The sequence below is a fragment of the Ictalurus punctatus genome, chromosome 4 (genome assembly GCF_001660625.3).
Source record: "Ictalurus punctatus breed USDA103 chromosome 4, Coco_2.0, whole genome shotgun sequence".
Classification (NCBI taxonomy): domain Eukaryota; kingdom Metazoa; phylum Chordata; class Actinopteri; order Siluriformes; family Ictaluridae; genus Ictalurus; species Ictalurus punctatus.
This window is the reverse complement of record NC_071284.1, coordinates 15,189,619-15,214,562: the sequence shown is the minus strand read 5'-3', so window position 1 is coordinate 15,214,562 and position 24,944 is coordinate 15,189,619. Positions and strand designations below refer to the sequence as shown.

Sequence of the window (24,944 nt, the reverse complement as noted above, 5' to 3'; positions counted from 1 at the left end):
TATATATATATATAAAGAGAGAGAGAGAGAGAGTGACTTCACTTGTATTTCTCTCTGACATTCAGTGTGCATTGTATGGAATTAATATTTATAATTGATACTATTTAAATGTGTATGAAAGTCATACTTGTGACGGCACGCTACAGGACGCGCAGATGAAAGGACCGCGTGACGTCATGCCTGTGTTTCGGAAGTAGCAGGTTAGCGTGAGATTAGCTCGCTCGATAATGGTTTCTGATAGAAACGCTCCGTGCTCGAGTTTCTAATGGTGTCATTTGGACGTTGGAGTTATTTGGCTTATGGTCGCAGTGTCCAGTTTGTGAGAAATGCAGGACGACTATAACTTACCGGAAATAGGATTTGTGCAACAAATTCTGAGTTTGAATTTGGTCCCAAGGAAGAATGCTACCTGTGGGAGGAACGACACGTCCCTGTGCGACTTCTCAGGCAAGAACCGCATTTTGTTCTGACATGTGTAGTTAGATAAATGACACTTTTATTATTTATTTATACATCCGTTCTTAAACGATTACAAGATTTGCTAGTGATGCTGCTTTGCTAGCATTGCTAACCTAGCTAACCATAGTTGTTAGCTTGCTAGCAAGGTGCAGTGTGAAATATTTCTTCCATCAGACAGTTAGAGAGGTACACTACTGAGAGAATGAAATAAAAATGATTTGATCAATTGAACATGCGGTGCGAATAAGAAGTTTACTTTAGTCTAGAGCTCGTGCGCCCAAGCAAGGATGTCCCAGCTGTGTTAACTAGTTAGCGAGACTGTTTACTTATCTACATGACCTCCTGATGTTCATGTTACTCTCCATTATAGACATTTTGACGTTAAGGAAGAGCCGTTTTGACATCCCACCTAGCTGAACTCGAAAGTGTTTAACGTTACATTGACAGCTCAACACCTCCTTCATATTTACATTACTGAAATTCTCAGAGAATATTCCAGATACCATTGTGAACAGCGACTAAACACAGATCCAGATTATTATTCTCTAAACTCAACTACTATCCAATTAATCTTCTTTCTGGCAGTTTCTTCTCTTAATCTCATCAAATAACAAATAATACTTGGTAATAACCCTAATAAAGAACGACGTTATGATCCACATTATGATCATACATGCTTTTCTCTAAGTTCTGTTTTTGTCCAAATGTCTGCTCTAAGATCACGTTTTAAAATGGAAAGTTGTTCCTAAATCCTTGTTAGCAGTATTAAAATACGATAGAATGTTTACGTTTTGGTGTAATCACACACACACACACACACACGTTTTAATTTAAGCTGAATCCACACTACGTGAATTGGCCCCGAATTCCTGTTCATGTGTGTGTGATTTTGTCTTTTGTCACCTTTTGAATTTGAGCCAATATTTTCAAGCATGTCTGATCTGCTCAGTGATTTAATCTTGTGTTGTGATTCCCTCTGTAATTAGTAGCATGACCTGCGATGAGCAAAAGCCAGTGAGAGTCTGTGAGGAAATCAGATTCATCCAGTGTCCCACACAGCAGATCCCTGAATCCAGTTTATCATCCATTTAAATGTTTAGAAGGGGAAGGTGTAAGCATAAAAACGGTGCTTCTGTAAGAAATTATTTGTCCTGTCGCGCCCATGTTATTATTAGGAACAGCAGAAAATATCACCTAACACAACATGAATCTTGGCATGCACTGTATAAAAAAAAAACTGCATTTATTTGCATTATACCTCAAGTTCAGACAATCAAACAGACAATCCTCACTGCCCACATCTCCCAAACCAGCCCTTCCTTCACCTTTTTGTCTTATTTCTCTTTTTACGTTCTAAATAGAGCAGATGGAGATGATAGACAGCGATCATGTTTATTTTGGTGAGAAAGCGGAATCAGGCACACTTCAGCGGGGGTCTCTCCAGGTGAAAAATGGTGTACCGTGTGACCCTCATCCGTGTGCACACCCCTACATCCACAAAATAAAAGACCACAAGTGATTTAGGGATGCGCCTAACTTTGCCGGCCGAAAAGGAAAAAAGACAAAAAATATGAGCTGAATATATATGCCGCTACGCCCCGCCCCTCGGTACAGTACAGTATGAACTTTCCACAGCACTGAAGACTTTGTAACATGCCAAAACCTTTCAGCTTATATATTGCATAATCAGCAAGTACAGTGGCCCTGTATTGTACTTGTTTTGTTTACTCTCATGAAGCACATGGAGAGAACATCTGCAGTCAGGAGCTACTTCCAACTCGGCATAGTGAGGCTTCAAGTCTGTTCTTTTCTGCCAGGATATAAAAATAGAACGTGGGGATATTGATTGGCCAAGGTCGCCTATTCAACTAGGTTCATCCTGGGTGATGACTGGTTGGCAGAACTCCCCCCCCCCCCAAGTTCTTTGTCACTTACAGAGTCCTATACAGTGTATAATTCCTGCAGTGAAATTCTTAATTGCAGCTTACCAAACTGTGCAAACATTACATTTACAGCACATTACAGAGAGCAAAGAGACACGTAAATCACACAAGACATAAAGTGCAGAACAGTGCAGAGAAAAGCAATAAATATCATGACACTACAGTAACTGCAATATGTAAGTGCATCTGATGGGTGCTATACACATTATGCATCTGATCTGAGTGCTATACACCTTATGTATTTAATGTTCCGGTTTAGCGGTAAGAAGGAATGAAATGTTAGAACCTTGTAAATAAAAAGGTTAGATGTGAGACTGCTGACTGACACAAGACTGCTCTTTTCATGGATGTTTGAGTTAGGGATGAGCGATATGGACTTAAATCTATATCGTGGTATTTTCTGGTATTTATTGTGATAACGGCATCACTGATGATATAAATATAGTACCGTGCACCACTGTTTCTGGCTACAAGTGATAGCTGTGATCTTGAGAGCCTCAGAAACACAAACATTGATCTAAAAGTAAAACTGATTTTCTTTAACTAAACCAGTTCCAGATCTCTACAATAGCTCCTCGTTTAGCGATGAACTCCTCCTCAGCTTCACCTCCACCTTCCACCGTACTTGTTTTCGCTCTGCATGTAGCTGCGAATGGGTCGCACACCGTCACACATAGAAATACGTCATCAACTAGGCTTTATTGTTATCGCAGGAAAACTAATTTTTATTGTGGGGAGAATTTCTACCGGTATATCGCAAACTATAAGATATCACCCATCCCTACTTTGAGTGCTAATTTATACTAGCTTACTCCAATGTCTTAAATTGCAGTGCTCTTACACAAAATGCATAAAGGTTGTCAGGTATGGTAATATAATATATTGTTTATAATCGAAATAAGCAATATCATGGCAGTTTAATATTGTGTAGGGATGGTATTGTATGTATTATATCATACAAGCCCACCAAAAAAATAATCAATTAAATCACGTAAAAATAAAGTCTACCAGAGGAGAAGTTCATGTGACTTATTTTCAGCTAAAATGTCTGATAGAACTTTGTATAGTACTGATATCATGCCAGCTGTCTTGAAATAAGACTGTAAAAGTTGCTTTTGGAGTGGTGGTATGCACTCAATCTTTAGCTAAATTAGTGGGTAGAATTTGAAGGTTTATTAAGGCAGTAACTATTCGTTCTTTTCCTCCTCAGTGAAGCTCAGACAAGTACAGGCTTTGTCATAGCCTACAAACTAACAGCTAAATAGTATTCTGATTTACATAATCAATATATACACATTATTATTAAAACAGTGCGACCATATGCAAATGGGCATCAGCTTGAAATTTTTAACCCCACATTGGAGTGTAATTCAGAATAAGTGCAGCTTTTACCAGGATGCATCAATATATGTGGGAAAACAGCTACGTGAACTGATTTCTAATGGCAGCATAAACATATCAAATGTTTAATCTGAGGAAATGCACCATTTAAGAAAAAAATATGGTGATTTTGAATTTGATGGCCGCAACACGTCCATCACTATAAAGTAACACTTACTTTTCCAGCCTTTCGTTGCCCTGTCCCAACTTTTTTGAGACGTGTAGCGACCATGAAATTCAAAATTACCTTTTTTTTTCTTTAAATGGTACATTTTCTCAGTTTAAACATTTTATATGTTTTCTATGTTCAATTGTGAATAACATATGGGTTTATGAGATTTGCAAATCATTGCATTCTATTTACATTTACATTTTACACAGCGTCCTAACTTTTTTTTTGGAATTGGGGTTGTATTTCATTTATATAATATTGATAGCTATGCTCTGAATATGGGCTGATACCTGATACATTTCAATAGTTGCAAAGGATGTTTAGAAAATGTTCTTGTGAGGCTGCTCTGTAATCATCTTGCCTAAGCTACTTGACTTTGCATAATTGTCAGTCAACAGCCCAGGTGCTTAGAGCATGTATACAAGTAAATCAATGAATAGGATCAGTAATTATGCCAAGTGGTTAGTAGATGCTGCCCAAATCCCCTACGTTACCCTTTAATTGGTAAATTAGTTGTGTTTATACACCGCTTGTTATTCCATAATGGCTTTTTCTTTTACCCTTGTTCTCAGAGATGTGGTATGGGGTGTTCCTGTGGGCTGGAGTGTCCTCACTGGTGTTCCACCTTCCCGCAGCTCTACTGGCCCTCGCCACTCTCCGGGGACATAAGATGGCACGCTTCTTTCCCCTTGCCATCATGCTCATGGCCATCATAGGTCCTCTTTTGGGAGGCGTGCTCACTAGTACGTACCTAAGCCTATCATAAAATACCAGGCAGAGAAAAACCAAGAGCTCCAGTTTGGTCATTGGACACAATTTAGTAGATGTGTGTAAACATTTTTGTGGCTGAAATTCGCACCAGATTTACATGCGCTTCAGTAATGGTGATTTTCTTCATTCTCATGGGTACATGCTGATATGTCCAGCACCCATAAATACCCAGCACATTCGTGGTGCAACTGATTACCATTTAGTGACTCTCAAAAAATGTCATTAAAGGCAAAGCTTTTTTAAGACGACTAAATGGCGAAACACCCGAACATGCTAACTTTTCTTCCTTTTATACAGTGCCTTTGTTTTAAGTGAGTGGAGAGGGTTTTTTTTGTCTTGCGGTAATTCGTGCCAAGTGTAGGATTTGAAGCCGGGCTTTATGTTAGTGAGTGTCCTTATACAAACTTAGGAGCTCTGATAGGATTTCCCCTAGAGCTGCAATAACTAATCGATAATAATCATTATGAAAGTCATTGTCAAAGAATCTCATTATCGATCAGTTGGTCTTACTCATTACGTTACTTCAGTCCCGAAAACACGCTTCAGAGAGTAAATACTAAAGTTGTGTCCCAAATGACTATACATTTACACTATGCATTATATACGCCATCGTCTAGTGCAGTGTTTCCGCGGACCCCTAGTGGTCAGTTATGTAATTGCAAGGGGTCCGTAGCAAAGTTTTTAAAATATTAAAATTATATTATATTTTTTGTTAAATGTTTCAAAATATATTCAAATGAGATGTTTTAAAATTAATCAATTTGGTTATTCGTGTGCATTCACAAATATCTAGTTAGCTGAGCTGACGATCGTTCATTGATGGATTTATTTTAAATTTATTTACAAATGAAATGATAATTTGCAAAAACCTGTGAGTGGTAGACAAGTTCAAGTATTGATGGATAAAATAAACAAAAGATTATTCAGAGAGTCAAATTAAATGTCACACCAACAATAATATGTAATTGAATCTGGCATTTGTACCAATCCCTGGAGAATGACAGGTTCTACCAATCAACCAGGGATTGCTAGGACTGTAGAATTCAGTGCCTTTTTTGCATCTATAAAAAGTAATACATAAATACTTATGTCTATATAAAAGTATTTATGTATTACTTTTTATAGATGCAAAAGAAAGCACTGAATGAAACTACGGTCCTAAATGAATAATATATATTCTGGTATGTGTGTGTGTATTGGGTTCTTTTCAGTCTTATATAATTGGACATACAGTTGTGTAAAGTTTTAGTCTTAAGTTTATATTTGTAACACTCGGTTTGTGGATTTTATTTTAAATAAATGAACAAATGTTACTGGAAGTTTGCCCCCCCCCCCCCCCCCCCAACAATCTGATTAATCTAAATAATGATAATAATCGGCCAACTAATCAATTATGAAAATAATCGTTAGTTGCAGCCCTAATTTCCACACACATTTCTTTGTGTAAATATGAAATCATGAATGGTTTAGTTCATGTCTAGCTTGATGAATGAAACACATTGACCGATTTATTTTTGGTGTAGCACTTGGTACATTACGTGATGGAAGTGTCTTGTGGCTTGTTCCAGGTGCAGCCATAGCGGGGGTCTATATGGCAGCGGGGAAGAGGATGATCTCGTTGGAGGCTTTTGTGTTTGGAGTAGGACAGTCTTTCTGCGTTCTTGTCATCTCTTTCCTCAGAGTGTTGGCCACACTGTAGCACTGAGCCACCGAGGACAGTGACCGCAGTGGACTCGCTTCACTTCCCCTGGATGTTATATGCAAAAACACTGAAGCCTTATTTTCCACGTGTGTCCCCACAACTCTTATTTCCATGCGCACTTATAGTGCAGTTTTTCACCTAAAAGGTTTCAGGTGGACATTCTTTCTCTGTGATCAGTCTACAGATGACGAGCTGTTTTTAAAATCAGAGCTGTACTTCGTACACATTTCTTGCACTTGAGCTTATGTATAAAGTATGCAGCCGAACATTACAGGAGAAAGCTGCAAATGGCTGCAAACCGATCCTCAGAGCAACATTGTTAGAATCTTCTAAATAAGATTAAACATTCCCTGTGGTTTAGAGAGGTGTGTGTCATCACCACGATCTCACACCATTCTGATAAGAGTCTATTTTCTGAGGTAGTGATAATTGTCTTTGCAGTTACACAGCTATGAGTCTTAATGCTATTTGACTTAATTCAACAGAGATTAGGCTCAGGTTAAACTAGTTTGAGTTTATATACACTGAAGTCCATTACAGCTTCCTCATGTTCTAATTGTCTAAAACATTTTACCTTTATTTTACACTGAGCAAACCATTTCATAGGCTAAATGATCTAGGTTTTTTTCAGTACATAGTTGTACATTTGTTTGTTTTTTAAACTGAGAACTTTGATGACGATTTCTACTTTGCGTATAGAGTACTCCAACGCACTCGCAATTTGTGATTTTTATTTTTATTTTTTTTGCAGTTAAATCATTCTACATTTAAAAAATCAGCTTTATTTATTTAAACATGCATTACTACACTCACAAAGCACTTTATTAGGAACACCAGTACATACTATACTCATTCATGCAATTATCTAATCAGCCATTTCTTGTGGCAGCAGTGCAATATGCATGAACTCATGCAGATATGGGCCAGGTAATCGGGTAATGTTCACATCAACCATCAGAATGATGAAGAAATATGATCTCTAGTGAATGATAAACTGCTGATCTCCTGGGAATTTTCACACACAACCGTCTGTAGAGTTTACAAAAAAACCCATCCTGTGAGCAGTGGGTCTGCAGGCTGAAACTCCTTGTTGATGAGAGAGATCAGAGGAGAAAGTTGAAGTGTAAAGTTCAACACAAACTGCAAAGAAAAAAAAAATCACCTTGTCTGTCCTGTCTTGATTGAGTCTGTGCCCATGATAGCAACAGATTCTTGTTCTTGGCTGACAGGAGTGGAACCTGATGTGGTCTTCTGCTGTTGTAGCCTATCCACCTCAAGGTTTGATGTGTTATGCATGCATCCTTCCTGTCAGCTCAAACCAGTCGGGTCATTCTCCTCTGATCTCTCTTAACAGTAAGGCGTTTCAGGTGCAGACCTCTGCTCATAGACCTCTGCTCACAGGTTTTTGTTTTTTTTGCACCATTCTCTGTAGACTCTACAGTGAAAATCCCAGGAGATCAGCAGTTTCTGAAATACACAAACCAGCCCATCTGGTACCAACATCCACGCCACGGTTAAAGTTCCAGAGATCACTTTTTAACATTAACTGAAGCTCTTGACCTGTAGCTGCATGTTTCTTTTTGTTTGTTTGTTTTTTTTGCATTGTGCTGCTGCTACATGATTGGCTGATTTAGATAACTGCACAAATGTACAGGTGTTCCCAATAAAGTGGACATTGAGTATATATTGTTCCATTGGTGGTATTCTCATATTCCACAAGAAACAACCTAAATTATTTTTGTCTGCTATGTGAACGTGTATCTTCAAAAAATTTTTGGCTTTCCACCAAAGAGATTTTAATGCTAATATAAAGTTATTGAATAATTTACCTACGGTGACCTTTTGATCTTGTCCTGAAAAGGCTTTATGCAATTAAATCACTCCTAACTCAACAAGCACAGCATAACCGTTAAAATAATTTAACTTACTGCCACTAAAAATAAAAGGCTCCTTCGTTTACATAGATTCAAGCACTGCTTTTGATCTGGCAAAGTAACGTCTTGTACTACTAATCCATCAGAAACGATGACTGGAGGCAGCAACGCAGATGGAGTATTGCTGAATAGATCGCTCAGTCATGTGTAATCGCAGCGCTCAGAGTAAGCGGCAGGTTCAGCTGCTGTTGTGTTGTAGCAGTTTGTCTCAGGTAATCTGTCAGAGTATGGGATTTACTTAAATGTAGATTTAAAAAAAAAAAAAACACGCTGATGTGTAAAACACAAATGATTACCCATTAGCATGATCCGATTTGCATAACACAGACTGGTCCTAAATAGTTTATAATCCTTTATCCCTTTTTTTTCCACAGCAGATTACATTGCATTCTATAGTTATATAAGGCCTATAATTCTTTTTTTTTTTTTTTCCTTCGAACCTCGGTAACATTGTGGACTGTGAAAGAAATCCTCACCCTTTAAAGCTGGCTGCAGCTGGAATGTTTGGCAGGTTTGGTTCAGATTGAAAGCGTTCCTTATTCTGAGTTTATGATCCATTTCACATATCGATATATTTTTCTAAAATTCATCTAGCCTCCTTTAGTCAACACAGTGACTCACCAGTGTTTTCCTCATCTGTCTTTTTCACTGAAAAACAGATTATTTCATGTATAATATGGGTCTATGGTTTGATTTTCTTATTGTGTAGAGGTGTTAGTTTTCAAACTGTACATTAAGTGCCGATTGTCAATATTTTCATGTAATAAAAGAGTTTAGATTCTAGCTGTTGCTTCATGTTATTTATATCTCTGCAAAAAGCTGAATTGAAAATGTGCAGTGTGATGTACATATGCACATAAAATCACACTAATACTGTAATAAATCTTCTGCTATGTTTTGTTTTACACACACGTCATTGGATTAGGTGGTTCTTCTTTGATATTTTCCTTTTACAGCTTTATGATAAATTAGGTCACCTCTGCACCAGTGTCTGAATCAGAAAATGAGCCTAAACAAGAAGCTTTTTTTTTTCCTTCTTCATATTGCAAGCACAGGCCTGGCGTTTCTTCACACCTTCTTCGGCACGGATGGAGCTGCTTCTCTCTCGACTAATCCTCCCTCTGTTCCCACCCTTTTCAGCTTGCCACACTCTCACAGATGGCTGTCCTGCTCTCACAACCTCCATCAGCCAAACCCTGCAGCTCCATACCCAGGAAGGGGAGGAATTTGGTGTTACTGGGGAGTATGCGTGTATATATATATATATATATATATATATATATATATATATATATATATATATATATATATATATATATATATATATATATACATACACACACACACACACACACACACGCGCATACATGCAGCGATGACTCAATTGTGTGGGCTCTTCCTCTCACAACGTCCGTATTCTAGAGAAAACCACAGTAGCAGCAGATTCATATTTTAAAAATAACAATGATGGGGGTTCTTAGCTGATGTTAGGAAATATAAAGAATATCTTCTCACCCACACTGGGTATATGACAGATGAACTGCAGTAATGTAAAGTGATACATTTTTGAGCCCAAAATGAAGAACATGCTACACCCTTCCTGTCTTACCATGTCAGAATGTTGATTCTGTTGATTAGGTTTATATCATAATAAGCTTAGATGTTAGTATTGTAAGTGGTGTTTTTACAATATAAACACATCCCCATCTTCATGTACAATTATTCTGCGAAGGAAAAAAAAAAGAGCTTTGTTCAGGACTTTTGTGCAACAGTTAGGTATTGTAAGCATTAGTAGTGAAGCACATGGTATCTGATTCACTATTAATGCTTATGCTATTTAATTAGTGCAGAATGTGTAGCAGGTTAGACTTGGAAATTAACACGGTAACCGTCTGAGCTGTGCAGTGAGTGCACTGAACTTCACACAGACTTTATACAACAAATAAGCCCGAGACTCTCAATGACACAACAGTATTCACTTTTTAATAATTATTAACAAGTATATGTAATGAATTACTCTTCTTTTTTCTTTTTTTAAAACATTTGTTCATAATTCATTCTTTTGTACATAATATGACGTGCAAGGCAAAGGTAGACATGATAGAAAATAGAATTTGCACAGGGCTCAGTCCACGTTTGTCTCAGGTGAAGGGGTTTCAGTTCTTTGGTCTGATGACTCTCCCTGTGCTGTGTGCTCTTCAGAGACTGACTGCCCCCTCTCCAGGATGGTCTCTTCATCACCCATCCCACCTATACTCTTATCAGGCTGGCCATCGTTGGCAGTAGTGCTGTCTGTCCCTTCAGCCTGTCCTCTGTGATGTTCTCTCGCTGCTGTTTTAGCTTTGGGTGGAGCAGAAAAAGTTTCAAATACTTAAAGCAAGGTTGAGAGTACTTAAGAAAAGAATATGTACATTAATGAAACAATCTTAAACATTGCTTTTAATATGCTGTAGCTGTAAGGTGGTAAAAACACACAAACAGACCCAGATACAGTCGTGTGAAAAAATAAGTACACCCCATGGAAATCATTTTTTTTTTAAATTTTTTTTTTTACATATTTGGACAATCAAACGTTTGAGCCTCTTTGAAACAGTGCCTATTAATAAAGCTGACACATCAAATAACACAATGGTAAAATTGACCTTTACACTATTTAAATGAACAAAAAAGAAACAGATCAGTCACATGGAAAAAGTAAATACACTCCTACATTATTCACACCTTCAAACATATAAAATTAGAATCAGGTGTTCAAGATCGGGTGCTAGTGATTAGAACCTGCTTAGGGAGTACAGCTGGAACTTGTCTTATTTATACCCCTCTCATATCTAGTGTCTGGTGTTCCCTTTGTTATTGAGGTGTGTGGTGTCATCATGCCAAGATCTAAAGAGCTCTGTAAGGCCTTCAGAAAAAAAAGTTGTGGATGCCTATGAGCCTGGCAAGGGATTTAAAAAGATCTCCAAATTATTTCAAATGCATCATTCCACTGTAAAGAAAATAATCTTGAAATGTTGAAGATTTCAAACCACTGCCAATTTATACAAAAGCAGACCGTCTGATGCAAAAAGAAGTCTCCAAGAACTGCAAATTTTAATCACGGGATCTAATAGTATGTCTTGCAACTGTTGGTGTCAAAGTGCACGCTTCTACTGTCAGAAAGAGATTGTACAAATTTGACCTGCCAAGAAAAAGCCTTTGCAAGACTACAGTTTACCAATGAGCATACAAGCAAAGACCAGGAAAAGACGAATCAAAGATAGAGGTGTTTGGCCAGTAACAGCAGACATGTTTGGCACAGACCAAAGACAGCTTTTCAGGAGAAGCACCTCATACCACCTGTGAAGCACGGATGGGTTATGGTTTGGGGTTGCTTCGCTGCCTCAGGGACTGGACAGCTTGCATTCATTGATTCAACTATGAATTCTGCATCATATCAAAGAGTGCTTGATGATAATGTGAGGCCATCTGTCCGAAAGTTGAAGTTGAACTGAAAGTGGACCTTTCCACAGGATAATGAACCTAAGCACACTAGCAAATCCACCAAGGAATGGCTCAAAAAGAAGAAATGGAGAGTTATGGAATGGCCTAGTGAAAGCCCGGATTTAAATCCCATGGAAATGTTGTGGAAACAGGCAGTACATGCAAGAAAACCCTCAAACATCCTGCAATTGAAAGAGTATTGCATGGAAGAGTGGTGGACAATTATGCAAAATGCCTACAAGAAGTTATTTCTGCCAAAGGGGGCAATACTAGCTTCTGAGGTCAAGGGTGTACTTACTTTTTCCACAGAAGAATATCACCTCTATTGATACAACCCCAATTCCAAAAAAAGATCGGACACTGTGTAAAATGTAAATAAAAAGCAGAATGCAATGATTTGCAAATCTCATAAACCCATATGTTATTCACAATAAACAGCTGGAGGAACATTCTGCAACTAATTAGGTTAATTGGCAACAGGTGAGTAACAGGATTGGTTATAAAAAGAGTATCTTAGAGAGGCAGAATCCCTCAGAAGTAAAGGTGGGGTGGAATCTGGATGGAAGCACATGTTTCTCTAAAACCTGTATATACCTTTCAGCATTTTTCTACTTAGTTTAAACATTTGGTATGTTTTCTATGTTCTACTGTGAATAACATAATTGATGAGATTTGCAAATTATCACATTGTTTTTATTTACATTTTACACAGCGTTCTAACGTTTTTGGAATTGGGATTGTATTTCTGTTGAATAAATGATTGAAAAAGCTCATTTTACTTGTATATAAATGTTATTAATAAGCACTGTTTCAAAGATGATCAAATGTTTACTTGTTCAAATATGTCATAAAAGCCAACAATTTCCATGGGTTGTACTTATTTTTTTTCCACATGACTGTATATATTACTTTCAGTTATAATTCTACCTCTTATAAAGATATTTGTGCTATAAGGCTTGTGGATAAGCCAGATTCTGATAAATCTTAGTATTAATCATTTCTAGTTTTCTTAGTACTAATAAGTTCTAGTTTCTAGTTGTAGTAATTATTAAATTAATATTGTTACAGTTATTGTTATGGTTTTGATTTTTTTATTTAGTTAGGTCACTGTTAAAAAAAGAAATATATTTAAACATGCACAAAACAGCTTAGCTATGAAATCTTACTCTACCTTCTATTTAACAAAATACCATTAATTTACACATATATATTTACATAAATGTTATAAAAAAAAATCTATTTAAATAGTTGTAAGATCAGCACTGAGGCACTTCAAATGTGCATTGACAAACACAGTAAGAATCACTAGACTAATTTTATTATGCATGCCATATTTGTTCCCCATTAAGAAGATTCATATCCATTTATCCTGATATCTGATCGCCTCCCCTAATACACTCCACTAGATGTTCAAGAACCAGCAGTGCAGGGGAACCCTGCAAAAAGAAATAAAAAAGAGAGAGCAAGTTCTCTCTCAACATTCACCTAAAAGACCCAGCTCATTCATGAAAGACACATCACTATTGCATTGTTACTCTAGCTCTCATTCATTATCTCCCTCTTAATTGCATAAATCTTTGCTCACCTTCCTCACCCTCAGGCAGATCCTCAGAGCAGGGCTCCAGCTCCCCAAGGGTTACCCGCTTCCGTATTGGTGACCTCTGTAGTCGGGGCAATGCAGCTTTCAGCTCTGAGACAGACCACAGTGCAACCACAAATCAGACTTCATTACATCTCCACTCTGCTTTTCTATTCTACACAAACGTTCCAACAAATATAGTGGTGCTTGAAAGTTTGTGAATTTTCTATATTTCTGAATAAATATGACCTAAAACATCATATTTTCACAAAAGTCCTAAAAGTAGATAAAGAGAACCCAATTCAACAAATGAGACAAAAATATTATACTTGGTCATTTATTTATTGAGGAAAATGATCCAATATTACAGATCTGTGAGTGGCAAAAGTATGTGAACCTTTGCTTTGAGAATCTGGTCTGACCTGCTTGTGCAACAATAACTGTAACTAAACATTTCCTATGAGTGTTGATCAGTCCTGCACATCAGCTTGGGGGAATTTTAGCCCATTCCTCATTACAGAACAGCTTCCACTCTGGGATGTTGGTGGGTTTCCTCACATCAACTGATTGCTTCAGATCCTTCCGCAACATTTCTATTGGATTAAGGTCAGGACTTTGACTTGGCCATTCCAAAACATTAACTTTATTATTCTTTAACCAGTCTTTGGTAAAATGAATTGTGTGCTTAGGGTCACTGTCTTGCTGCATGACCTACTTTCATAGAGATTCAGATCACATACAGACGTCCTGATATTTTCCTTCAGAATTTGCTCGTATAATTCAGAATTCATTGTCCCCTTAAAAATCAAAAAGTTATATTTTGTCTCATCCCTCCAGAAAACATTTTTCCAATAGCCTTCTGACTTGTCCACGTAATCTTAAGCAAACTGCAGACAGGCAGCAATGTTCTTTTTGGAGAGCAGTGGTTTATTCCTTGCAACCCTGCCATGCACACCATTGTTGTTCAGTGTTCTCCTGATGGTGGACTCATGAACATTAACATTAGCCAATGTGAGAGAGGCCGTTAGGTGCTTAGAAGTTACCCTGGATTCCTTTGTGACCATGGTTTATTACATGGTTACATTACATTATTGGGTGACCACTCCTGGGGAGGATAGCAATGGTTTTGAATTTCCTCCATTTGTATACAATTTGTCTGACTGTGGATTGGTGGAGTTCAAACTCTTTAGAGATGGTTTAGTAACCTTTTCCAGCCTGATAAGCTTCAACAACACTTTTTCTGAGGCCCTCAGAAATCTTCTTTTTTCATTACGTGATACACCTCCACAAACATGTTGTGAAGAACAGACCACAGATCCCTGTTCTTTAAATAAAACAGGATGCTCATCCCATTGTCATCCCATTGATTGAAAACACCTGACTCTAATTTCACCTTCAAATTAACTGCTACTCCTAGAGGTTCTCATACTTTTGCCACTCACGAATATGTAATATTGCATTGTTTTCCTTAATAAATAAGTTGCCACGTATAATATTTTTGTCTCATTTGTTTAATTGGGTTCTCTTTTTCTACTTTTAGAACTTTAGCATGAAACTCTGATGATGTTTTAGGTCATATTTATGCAGATATATAGAACATTCAAAAGGGTTCACAAACTTTCAAGCACCATGTATACACCATGTCACAGACTACATCACAGGTTGAGATATATCATAGTAACATTTAAAGAAAATGGTATTCCAAACGGTAGTCCCGATCTCGCCGGCAGATGGCGCTGTGGCGACGACGTGCAGTGTCAACTGGAGAGCGGGTGCACATGTTTGAAGTGCAGACGGACAATAGGACTTTGTTTACAATGGACATGTGCACTTGTTTTGGTTTTTGTCCTGTTCCCTCCTTATTCAGTTATTGGTGGAGGCGCGAGGGTGTGTTTCCAAGTGTTACCAGCTGTCAGCAATTAAGGTAATTGTGACTGGTTATTTAAACCCTTCGTGGTGCTGCGCACGTTGCTTGGTATTAGAGACTGAAAGGTGCAATGGTGCCATGTGGTAAAGTTTCCATGTCTTGTCTAGTTCCTTGTTTCTTGTTTCATGCCATAGGTAAATGAGAGTTTCATGTAATAGTTATACGAGAGTTTCATGTCATAGATAAATGTGAGTTTCATGTCATTGTAAAACGAGAGTTTCATGTCATAGTTAAATGTGAGTGTCATGTCATAATTAATTGCGAGTTTCATGTCATAGTTAAAGGTGAGTTTCATGTCATAGTTAAACGCGAGTGTCATATCATTGTTAAACGATAGTTTCAGGCCGTAGTTAAACGAGAGTTTCGTGTCATAGTCTTGTTCTAAGTTTTGTGTTTCCTGCCTCATTTCTAGGTAATTCCATCCCATCCATCCATCTTCTATACCGCTTATCCTTCCTTCAGGGTCACGGGGAAACCTGGAGCCTATCCCAGGGAGTATGGGGCACAATGTGGGGTACACCCTGGACAGGGTGCCAATCCATCGCACAATCACATACACATTCACACACCCATTCTTACACTATGGACACTTTGGACATGCCAATCAGCCTACCATGCATGTCTTCGGACTGGGGGAGGAAACCAGAGTACCCGGAGGAAACCCCCACAGCACGGGGAGAACATGCAAACTCCGCACACACAGGGCCACGGTGGGAATCAACACCCGACCCTGGAGGTGTGAGGTGAACGTCCTAACCACTAAGCCACTGTGCACGCATTTCAACATAAAGTACAATATTATTATTCTTTGAATATAAGGTTGGACAGTTAGTGTTTGTCTGAAGATGTACAGTAGGTGATTTATATTGTGCAAAGGTTTTCTCAGTATATTTCTTTTTTCTTCAGCACTCCCAGAAATGTTTGTAGCCTTTAGGGTGCATTATTGTACCATAGATGCATCCTAAATTTGTGGATTTATTTGTTTTTGATTGGTGGCTGGTTGAACTGTTAAATTGTTATTTATTTAGTTATTTTACTACCATTATTTTTTACTGGTTTTAAAAAGGGACTTTATTTTCTTTTTCTAAATTTATAATGGGGTTTTTTTCAACATAGGCCATACATTGAACACAGTGCTGTAATTGCACACTTTGTTATTTATTAATTTGTTATTCATTAATAATGTAATATGTATTACATTATGTGCAGTTATTACATTATCATTACATCCTCCTTTAGGGGTTAAATGTAACAGCCATTCAGAACACACTTCAGTGTAACTTTTCCTAGCTGAGATGATTTTCTGCTGTCATGTATACAAATATAAAAGCAAAACCCTATTTTCATTCTCAAATATGTACTACGCAGTGGAAACCTACCCATGTGATTCAGTAGACTAATTTACAAAAGCACTCAAATACAAATGCACTTTGTTACCTTATGCTACCTCACATAGCAATAAAAACATAGCAGAACTACTTTTGTCTGTTCTTTAACTTCATATTACAAAATGAAATGTTTATGTCTTTGGTTTATGTGTCTTTGTCTTAGGTAAACTCACCAGCTGCTACGGCCATTTTAATAACAGTGCAAGGAATCTTGGGAGCAAAGTGTGTATCAGTTTTTCGCTTCAAAATAACAGTGTAAAATGCTTTTTCAAGTAAATGTTTTTCATCAGTACAAATTGCTCATTGACATTTTATGTTTGCTCATTTGGCTGACAATTTTATCTAATTGATACAGGAAACAATTGAGCAGTTGAGGGTTATGAGTCATGCTCAAGGACCCAACCATATCAGATTGGCGGTGCTAAAATTTAAACTCCCAACCTTTCAATCAGTAGCCAAAAGTCTTTAGCAGTTAGCCACCACTTTCCTGACTGCTCTGGGTATTCTCCCTTCATATTGCTCTGTCTAGACTTCCTCACTTTGGAGGAAGTACAACTAAATATTTCAAAATGTCAAAAAAAAAAAAAAAAACAACAACCAAAAAAACTTTTATAGACTATAACTGACTGGTCCCACTAGGGTTCACTGACTTTTAGATGCATTAGCATATTGGTTGAACCACTCCCTTTTATTGCAGGGTGGGGTGTGGACACAGAAACAAAAGCTCACCCTCAGGATCGAGCAGGGCAGCATGCTGGAGTAGGGCATCCTCATGGACGGAGACAGCTCGGCGCTGAGGTGAGGGCTTCATGCGAGGCCACGGTTTGGGGAGAGTTTCTGTGAGGGGGAAAGAGATACAGTATAGTGTCTGTATCCATACCCAAAATACACCACACAGAACATATTGTACAAACAGTACTCACTGTTAAAACTCACTGTATTAAATAAAGGCATGCATATGCAGGATATTCCATTACAAACAACATAATTAATTCAGGATATTTCTGCCATAATTATGTCATTACCTCCATATGCTCACTCCTTGGAATGACAAGGTTATCTTACAGTTATGTGATTTCAAGATACTGAGCAAGTGGCAAATTAACATATTCATAATATTTTTTGCCGAAAAAAAGTCAATCCTTGTAAATCAATATTATAAAGAATTAGAATTTTTTTATCGGTCCAACATAACATTAGGTGCCTCTAATAGATATATAAACTATATATAATAATCTCATAATACAATCTCACAACTGAATATTTATGCACCGTTACAGATGGATTACAGAAGTAATCTTATGTAAATACACATGTGTAGGACACATTTTGGGAGGTGGGAGGAACTCTGAGAACCTGAAGGAAATCCATATGGTCATGGGGTAACACGCAAGAGGGTAATGATATTTATAGGAAATGCTAGTATTGGCACTGTACTTGCCATACTAACTATACAGGAAACACTAGTTTTTATACAGATAAGTAGACAAATCATATAGAATTAGAATGCAATAACTACAATCTAATTCTTGTTGGAGTTAATCCATCTGATTTTGTCAGGAATATAAAAGTCACACTTTGTCAATATAGGTGTGTCTCTGTTCTATTTAAGCAAAAAATGAAGTCTATACATTGTTCATTTGCATAAAACTTGCTATCTGTAACAGTGCATTATAGTTACATTACAGTTGACTGTATAGTTTATATGTAATTACATGGGTATTAGAAACACCTTAAATTTATTATGCTGATTGAACAAATATATACATACCAAACAATACCAAACAATTCATGCACTTTAAACACGGCCCATTTGCTATAGCTGACTCTCAGGCATTGAATTACATGTTTGATCTGATGGAGGTAATTAAATTGTCTTCAGCTGAGCCCTATAGAAGGCTGCTGTCTCTTAGAGCATTAAGAGCTGCCATCAAGGGAGGTGTTAAAGGAAAACAGAGATGCGGCCAGTTACTGTGGCCCTACTGTTAGCGTTTAAATCTGTTTAGACAGTGATGGATATCTAGGGAATTTAGAGGGTCTCTGTGCTGGAGTACTACATTCTGTGAGTGGACAGTGCCTGGATAGTGGACAGTGATACCACCACTGCAAGGTGCTAAGACTGAAACCAGTCATTTGCTGGGACAAAATGCCCGATTTAGTTTTCTTGGCAGATTTCACAAACTTCAGTGAGGACTTAAGACTGAGCTCTTCTGAGAGCATCTAAACACTAATACAGCTCAGCTCTTTGCCAAATACCTTTTTAGTATCAACTGGTGTACTTCGCATTAGGGAAGCACAATTATCAATTTCATTTTCAATTCAATTCCAATAACGATCTGATACTGACATTTCCTTTTTTAACTGAGCCAACTCTCTGCAAACTTCTTTGAAGTTATGTGAAAAATCAGAGGCCAAGTTGTCTTTCTACAAGGACAAAGACAACTTGTATTCTTTTTTCAATGCAATATCTGTGTCTTGTCAGTCAACAAATTACTGCATTAAGAGCAGAAAATACATCTGAGGTGCAGAATGGAAATCGTGCCAAATCTGACCTGATTTGGTCCAGTATAAAACATTTTCAGATTAGTACATTGCTACTTAACAGTTATCCTACCCATGTTATTTCATTTTTGTTAATCGCATGTATTGTAGGGGATCAATGCTTTAAACTGTAGTTTCATTGATTTGTAACAAGTATTTGTAGGCTCCTGTGCATTAGCACTTTGTGCAACTACAACTTTCCCTTCTACAAATATTACATAATAAAACATTATTGACATTAAATCACAAAACACTTTAGCAGCATTGCAAATATGGCATGTCCTTTACAAGGTAGCCCAACCTATTTTTCAAATCAAGAAATGATAGATTTCTGTATATTTTTCTGCCAAAAATGAGTTACATGAATACGTTTGAGTGGTTTTACACAGAAATGTTGATTGAACTATTGTAAACTTTAAAATCTGGATATGCATTGACTATTTCCTCTTTGGTATGGCTCTATTCTACCTGCAGTGTATCATCATCCAATCAGTTGCTCATAATTATCTGCTTATCTAAGCCAGGATTTCCTCTTTACAAAGCTAATTAGGGCCCGAGCACCGAAGGTGCCGCGCCTCCGGTGCAAACCGGAGGGCGCATGCACTGGGGGTGCAGGGCCCTATTGTTTTCAGCATGTTTATTTATTTATTTATTCATTTATTTAAAAATTCAATGCATTCGTGTGATTTTAAGGCCCTAAACATACCCGAAAACTCAGGAAACTTGGCAGACATGTCAGAACTGGTGAAAATTTAATAGTTACGATGGGCATGGGCATGGTCGAGGAGCTCCATAGCACCCCTGCATGCAGGCAATGGTCAGTGTGACAAAGTTCACATGGTTTTAAGTTCACATATAGTTTTATTTAGCGCCCAAGAGGAAGTCGGCCGTGTTGGATGAAATGTTGGATTTTCAACGTTTCTCGCAGTGTTTTGAGAGACTTAAGATAATTGAAAATCCATGAAACTTTACATATTCGTTTGTCTTATAACATTAATTGATGTGATGTTGAAATTTATCATAGTTGTGCCTCATCGGCTCCATAGCGACCCCTACGTTTTAAATGCACATTTGACACCTTTGGAATGCACGAAAACTCAGGATATTTGGCACACTGATTAAAGTATGGCAAAATGATACATTTATTTGGTCATTTAACTTAGGTGTGGCAAAATGGCTCGATAGCACCACCTACAAAATTTCAATGATGTGCACCTCTCTCTATGTTTCACCTACATGTACGAAATTCGGGAATCTAATGTAATCTGCCAACACGTACAAAAAAGTCTCTTGAACTCATGCCCTAAAGTCAACAGGAAGTCAGCCATTTTGATTTATCTCAAAAAGTTTTGCTCTGATTTTTCCATTTCCAGGCCTCGTACTTTAACGTACTCCTCCTAGAGATTTCATCAGATCGGCATCACATTTGGTCAGTCTCATCTAAAGGCATAGATGATGCTAAATTGCGAGGCTTTTGAGTTTTCGCTGCAGGGCGTGGGAAAGGAAGTTGTTATAACTCAAACATAGAATGTCCAATTTGTTCCAAACTACACATGTTTGATAAATGTCCCGGCCTGAAGACCTCTACATGCCAATATTCAGTTATAGTCATAGCGCCACCTGCTGGCAACAGGAAATTACTGTTTTACATCATGATACACTCCTAACAACATATAAATGTGAAAAAAAAAAAAAAAAGGAACGGAGTGCCCCTGGCAGAGCATACCCAACGTGCATCCGGGTGCGAGGGCCCTTTCATCGCTGCTTACAGCTTTAATTTGAGTTGTATTTGGGTCCATCATGTTTTACAGATTGTTTCGTTTTTAAATACACAAAATCTGCTTTGTATACCAATCTCTTACACCCAGAGCTTAATTAGTTCCAGCCTGTTCTCATGAATCAAGGTCAACTTCAGTCCACACTCTCAGAAAAGGATGTGTTAATATCCTACACACTTTTTGTGTTATTACTATTTCAATTTATCCAATAAATGTGTTAAAAAAAGAAATAAATTTCACGAGTGACCAACATAACATGTTAAATTATTGTCCAATCACGTTGTGGACTGCGCATCCCGGCGTCATCATCCAACTCTAAACTTGCCTCAAAATGATTGTTTGTTGCTTTGAGCTTTTGATTGTGACTGCAGAGTCAGCGTTAATGCTGCTGAAAATGCCTGGCCAAGTTTGTGATATTTAGGCAGGGAGCTCTCGAAAATGTATTCATTGGAAAACAGTAACTCAGCAAGCGATAATTAACTTAACTTATCAAGACGGCTTCAAAAGTGAATAACATGTACTGCTTCTACAGTTCTGCCATTAGGCTACTTTTGTTGTGTGTTTATGTTGGCTGTGAAATATGGACTGAGGTTATTCTGTAATTCTCTGGGTCTGCACCTTGTCTGAGGCTCCGAGTTAGGGTTAGCTAGCTGGATGCCATCACCAATCACAGTAGGAATGAGTGACGCTCACCTGAGTTGATAACATTACAGATATTCACCATGTTGTACTACAGAGAGTGGGTTAATGTTAATTACATTTAGCAAGTGTTTTGGACAAGGCAAGCTGTAACCATTATGAGGATAGGTTATGTCCATGTTTCTTCATGTATTTGGTGAATGTTAATGCTGATTAACAGGCTAATGGAACTTAGCTAGCTCAGTAATGTCGAGCCCAAAAGTTCTTCACAAGGTTAATATGACAAAAAGAGAGGTTGGGGGTTACAATATGTTGTAATGCTTTCCACTATCTCTGTAATGTTGGTTGCCTTAATTAGGTTGTGCAAACAAATTGGCAGTGAGGTGCTGAAGGCAGGAAAATAAATATGAGGACCCTTGATTAGTTCATAGAGCTGACCATTCGCATCGACAATCTCATTCGTTCCAGGAGACCGGCGCGAGTGCCCAGCCCTCACAACTATTCGCAGCAGCCCCATGACGATGCCGAACCCATGCAAGTCGGACAAACCCAGCTCTCCGTGGAAGAGTGCGAGCACCATATTAGGAACCAGCTATGTCTGTACTGTGGCCAAGTGGGACACGAGAGCCGACTGCCTGACCCGACCTCCTTCACCGCATGACCGCAGGGTGAGTGTATTGAGTTTCTCCCTCTTAACCATGACATGTATTGTAATGCCAGCCAGGTTATCAGTTCTGTCTAAATCCATCATCACGAAAGCCTGGGTAGACTCAGGGGCAGAGGGCAGCTTTACTGATGAAAACCTAGCCCGGCAGCATAAGATACCACTAATCACTTGCGACTCTCCTTTGGCAGTGGCAACGCTACATGGATGTCCCCTGGGGACTGGCCCCGTACAATTGACCACCTCCAATCTCGTTCTACAAGTTGGAGCACTACACTTTGAAACAACTTGGCTCTTCGTTTTCCACTCACCCCATCACCCAGTCATCCTCGGCTTGGCCTGGCTGCAGAACCAAAACTCACAGATTTCATGGCAGAAGGGACAGATCACACAATGGGACGCCACCTGCTCATCCAAATACCTCAAACCTATCCTCCCTATGGCTGTGAGAACCACACTTGTGTCTGAGGAGTCACACACAGCACCACCTATACCCCTCAAGTATGAGGACCTGATCACCTTCAGTGAAACCAAGGCCTCACAATTACCCTCGCATCAACCAAGTGACTGTGCCATTGAGTTATTAGCTGGCACCACACCACCTAGAGGGAGAATCTTTCCGCTGTCAGAGCCTGAGGCTAAAGCAATGCGCACATACATTGAAGAAGAACTAGCCAAGAGCTTCATCCACCCGTTCACTTCTTCAGCCACAGCGGGATTCTTCTTTGTGGAGAAGAAGGGGGGCCTTCATCCTTGTATTGACAATCGTGACCTAAATGATATCACAGTCAAATTCAGATACCCTCTGCCCTTAGTACGAGCAGCCTACACCAAGCTCGATCTCCACTGCGCCTTCAACCTCATCCGCATCTGAGAAGGGGACAAGTAGAAGACAGCCTTCTCCACTAGCAGCGGTCACTATAAGTACCTTGTAATGCCATTTGGGCTGGCTAACAGTCCAGCGGTATTCCAGTCCTTCATAAATGATGTGTTCAGAGACATACTAAACCTCTGCATGATCGTGTATAAGATAAGATAAGATAAAAACTTTATTGATCCCAGACTGGGGAAATTCCCGCATTACGGCAGCTCAATTATACAAAAAACAGATAAGAACATGGAAACTTACGTGTCTTTCTCCGCCTTGCTCCTACTTCCTTTGAATTTCATGCTGTTACAGTTACTGACCCTGACAAAATCCACTTTCTTGTTGTTTAACGTCCACCAGGTCAACTGGGGAAATTCAACGAAGAGTTTGACATGCTACTGTCCACCATCCCGGATGACGGAACTCCTCTTGTGGTCCTCGGTGGCAACATTCACCTAGACAAGCCGCATGCAGCTGATTTTCTTGCACTTCTCCCCACATTTGACATCAAGCAGGTCACCACACCAGCAACTCACAAAGCTGGCAAACAGCTCGACCTCATCCTCACATGTAACTGCACCACACAAAATCTTATTATTCCTCCTCTCCAAGTCTCTGACCATTTCTTTATCCAGTTTTCGATTTGTCTCTCCTCACCCCTCTCACAATCTCCACTTTCTATCTCCTTTCACCGCAATCTCCGCTCCCTTTCGCTCTCACACTTCTCCTCCATTGTCACAACCTCACTTCCCTCTGATAGCCACCTCTCCTCACTGGACTTAAACACCGCAACTGACATGCTATGTTCCACTCTAACATCTTCTCTTGACAACATCTGCCCTCTTACCTCCAGACCAGCTCACACCTCACCCCCTAGCCCTTGGCTCTCACAAGCTCTGCGTAACAACCTGGCCAAATTAAGAGCAGCTGAAAGGAAATGGCGTAAATCTAACGAGCTGACTGACCTAAACAATTATCAAACACTTCTCTCCTCTTTTTCCCATAGCATCTCCATTACTAAAGTCATAAACTACAAAGAGAAGATTGGTAGCTCTACCAACACCCGTACTCTCTTCAAAACCTTTCCTTCTCTTCTCTGTCCCCCTCCTACCCCTTTCCCTACCTCTCTCACTGCACATGACTTTGCCACTTTCTTTTCCAACAAGGTTATATCAATCAGGAACCAGGTCTCAACCCCAGACACACAGACTCCTCCATGTAACTCTCAACTAGCCTCCTTCTCTACTCTCTCAGAGACTGATGTCTCAATACTCCTCCTCTCGAGCTGTCCCACAACCTGCCTCTAGACCCTATCCCTTCTCACCTTCTTCAGTCCATCTCTCCCACACTATTACCTGCACACACACACATCTTTAACAGATCCCTCTCTACTGGCACATACCCTACCTCATTGAAGTATGCCCAGGTTACCCCACTGCTTAAAAAGCCATCACTTAACCCTGCTGCAGTTGACAACTACAGATCTGTTTCCATTCTCTCTTTTCTTTCCAAACTCCTTGAAAGAGCTGTTTTCAATCAACTCTCCAATTTTCTCACACAGAACAACCTCCTGAACACCAAGAAATCAGGCTTCAAAAACAGTCACTCCACAGAGACTGCTCTGCTTTCCGTCACTGAAGCCTTACGACTAGCAAGAGCAATCTCAAGATCATCTGTCCTCATCCTACTCGACCTCTCTGCTGCTTTCAACACTGTGAA

The 24,944-nt window shown here is 38.9% G+C and overlaps 2 protein-coding genes across 4 annotated transcripts in view; one reads left to right on the top strand and one right to left on the bottom strand.

The window, feature by feature from the left end:
- Positions 1-203: 203 nt before the first annotated feature.
- Positions 204-6,789, top strand: tmem170a (transmembrane protein 170A). Its single transcript, NM_001200732.1, is given in 3 exon segments — positions 204-447; positions 4,527-4,697; positions 6,294-6,789. Coding segments are annotated over 3 exon segments (423 nt in total). The 5' UTR covers positions 204-326; the 3' UTR covers positions 6,425-6,789.
- Positions 6,790-10,322: 3,533 nt separating this feature from the next.
- The window catches only part of carmil2 (capping protein regulator and myosin 1 linker 2), a 60,698-nt gene continuing 46,076 nt past the window's right edge, over positions 10,323-24,944 (bottom strand). For all 3 annotated transcript variants that reach the window (XM_017466533.3, XM_017466534.3, XM_017466536.3), the window contains 3 exons: positions 17,465-17,572; positions 13,427-13,531; positions 10,323-10,701 (listed from right to left, as the gene is read on the bottom strand). In XM_017466533.3, coding sequence (XP_017322022.3) covers positions 10,487-10,701; positions 13,427-13,531; positions 17,465-17,572 — 428 coding nt within the window. In that variant the 3' untranslated portion in view covers positions 10,323-10,486. The remainder of the gene's footprint in view (positions 10,702-13,426; positions 13,532-17,464; positions 17,573-24,944) is intronic.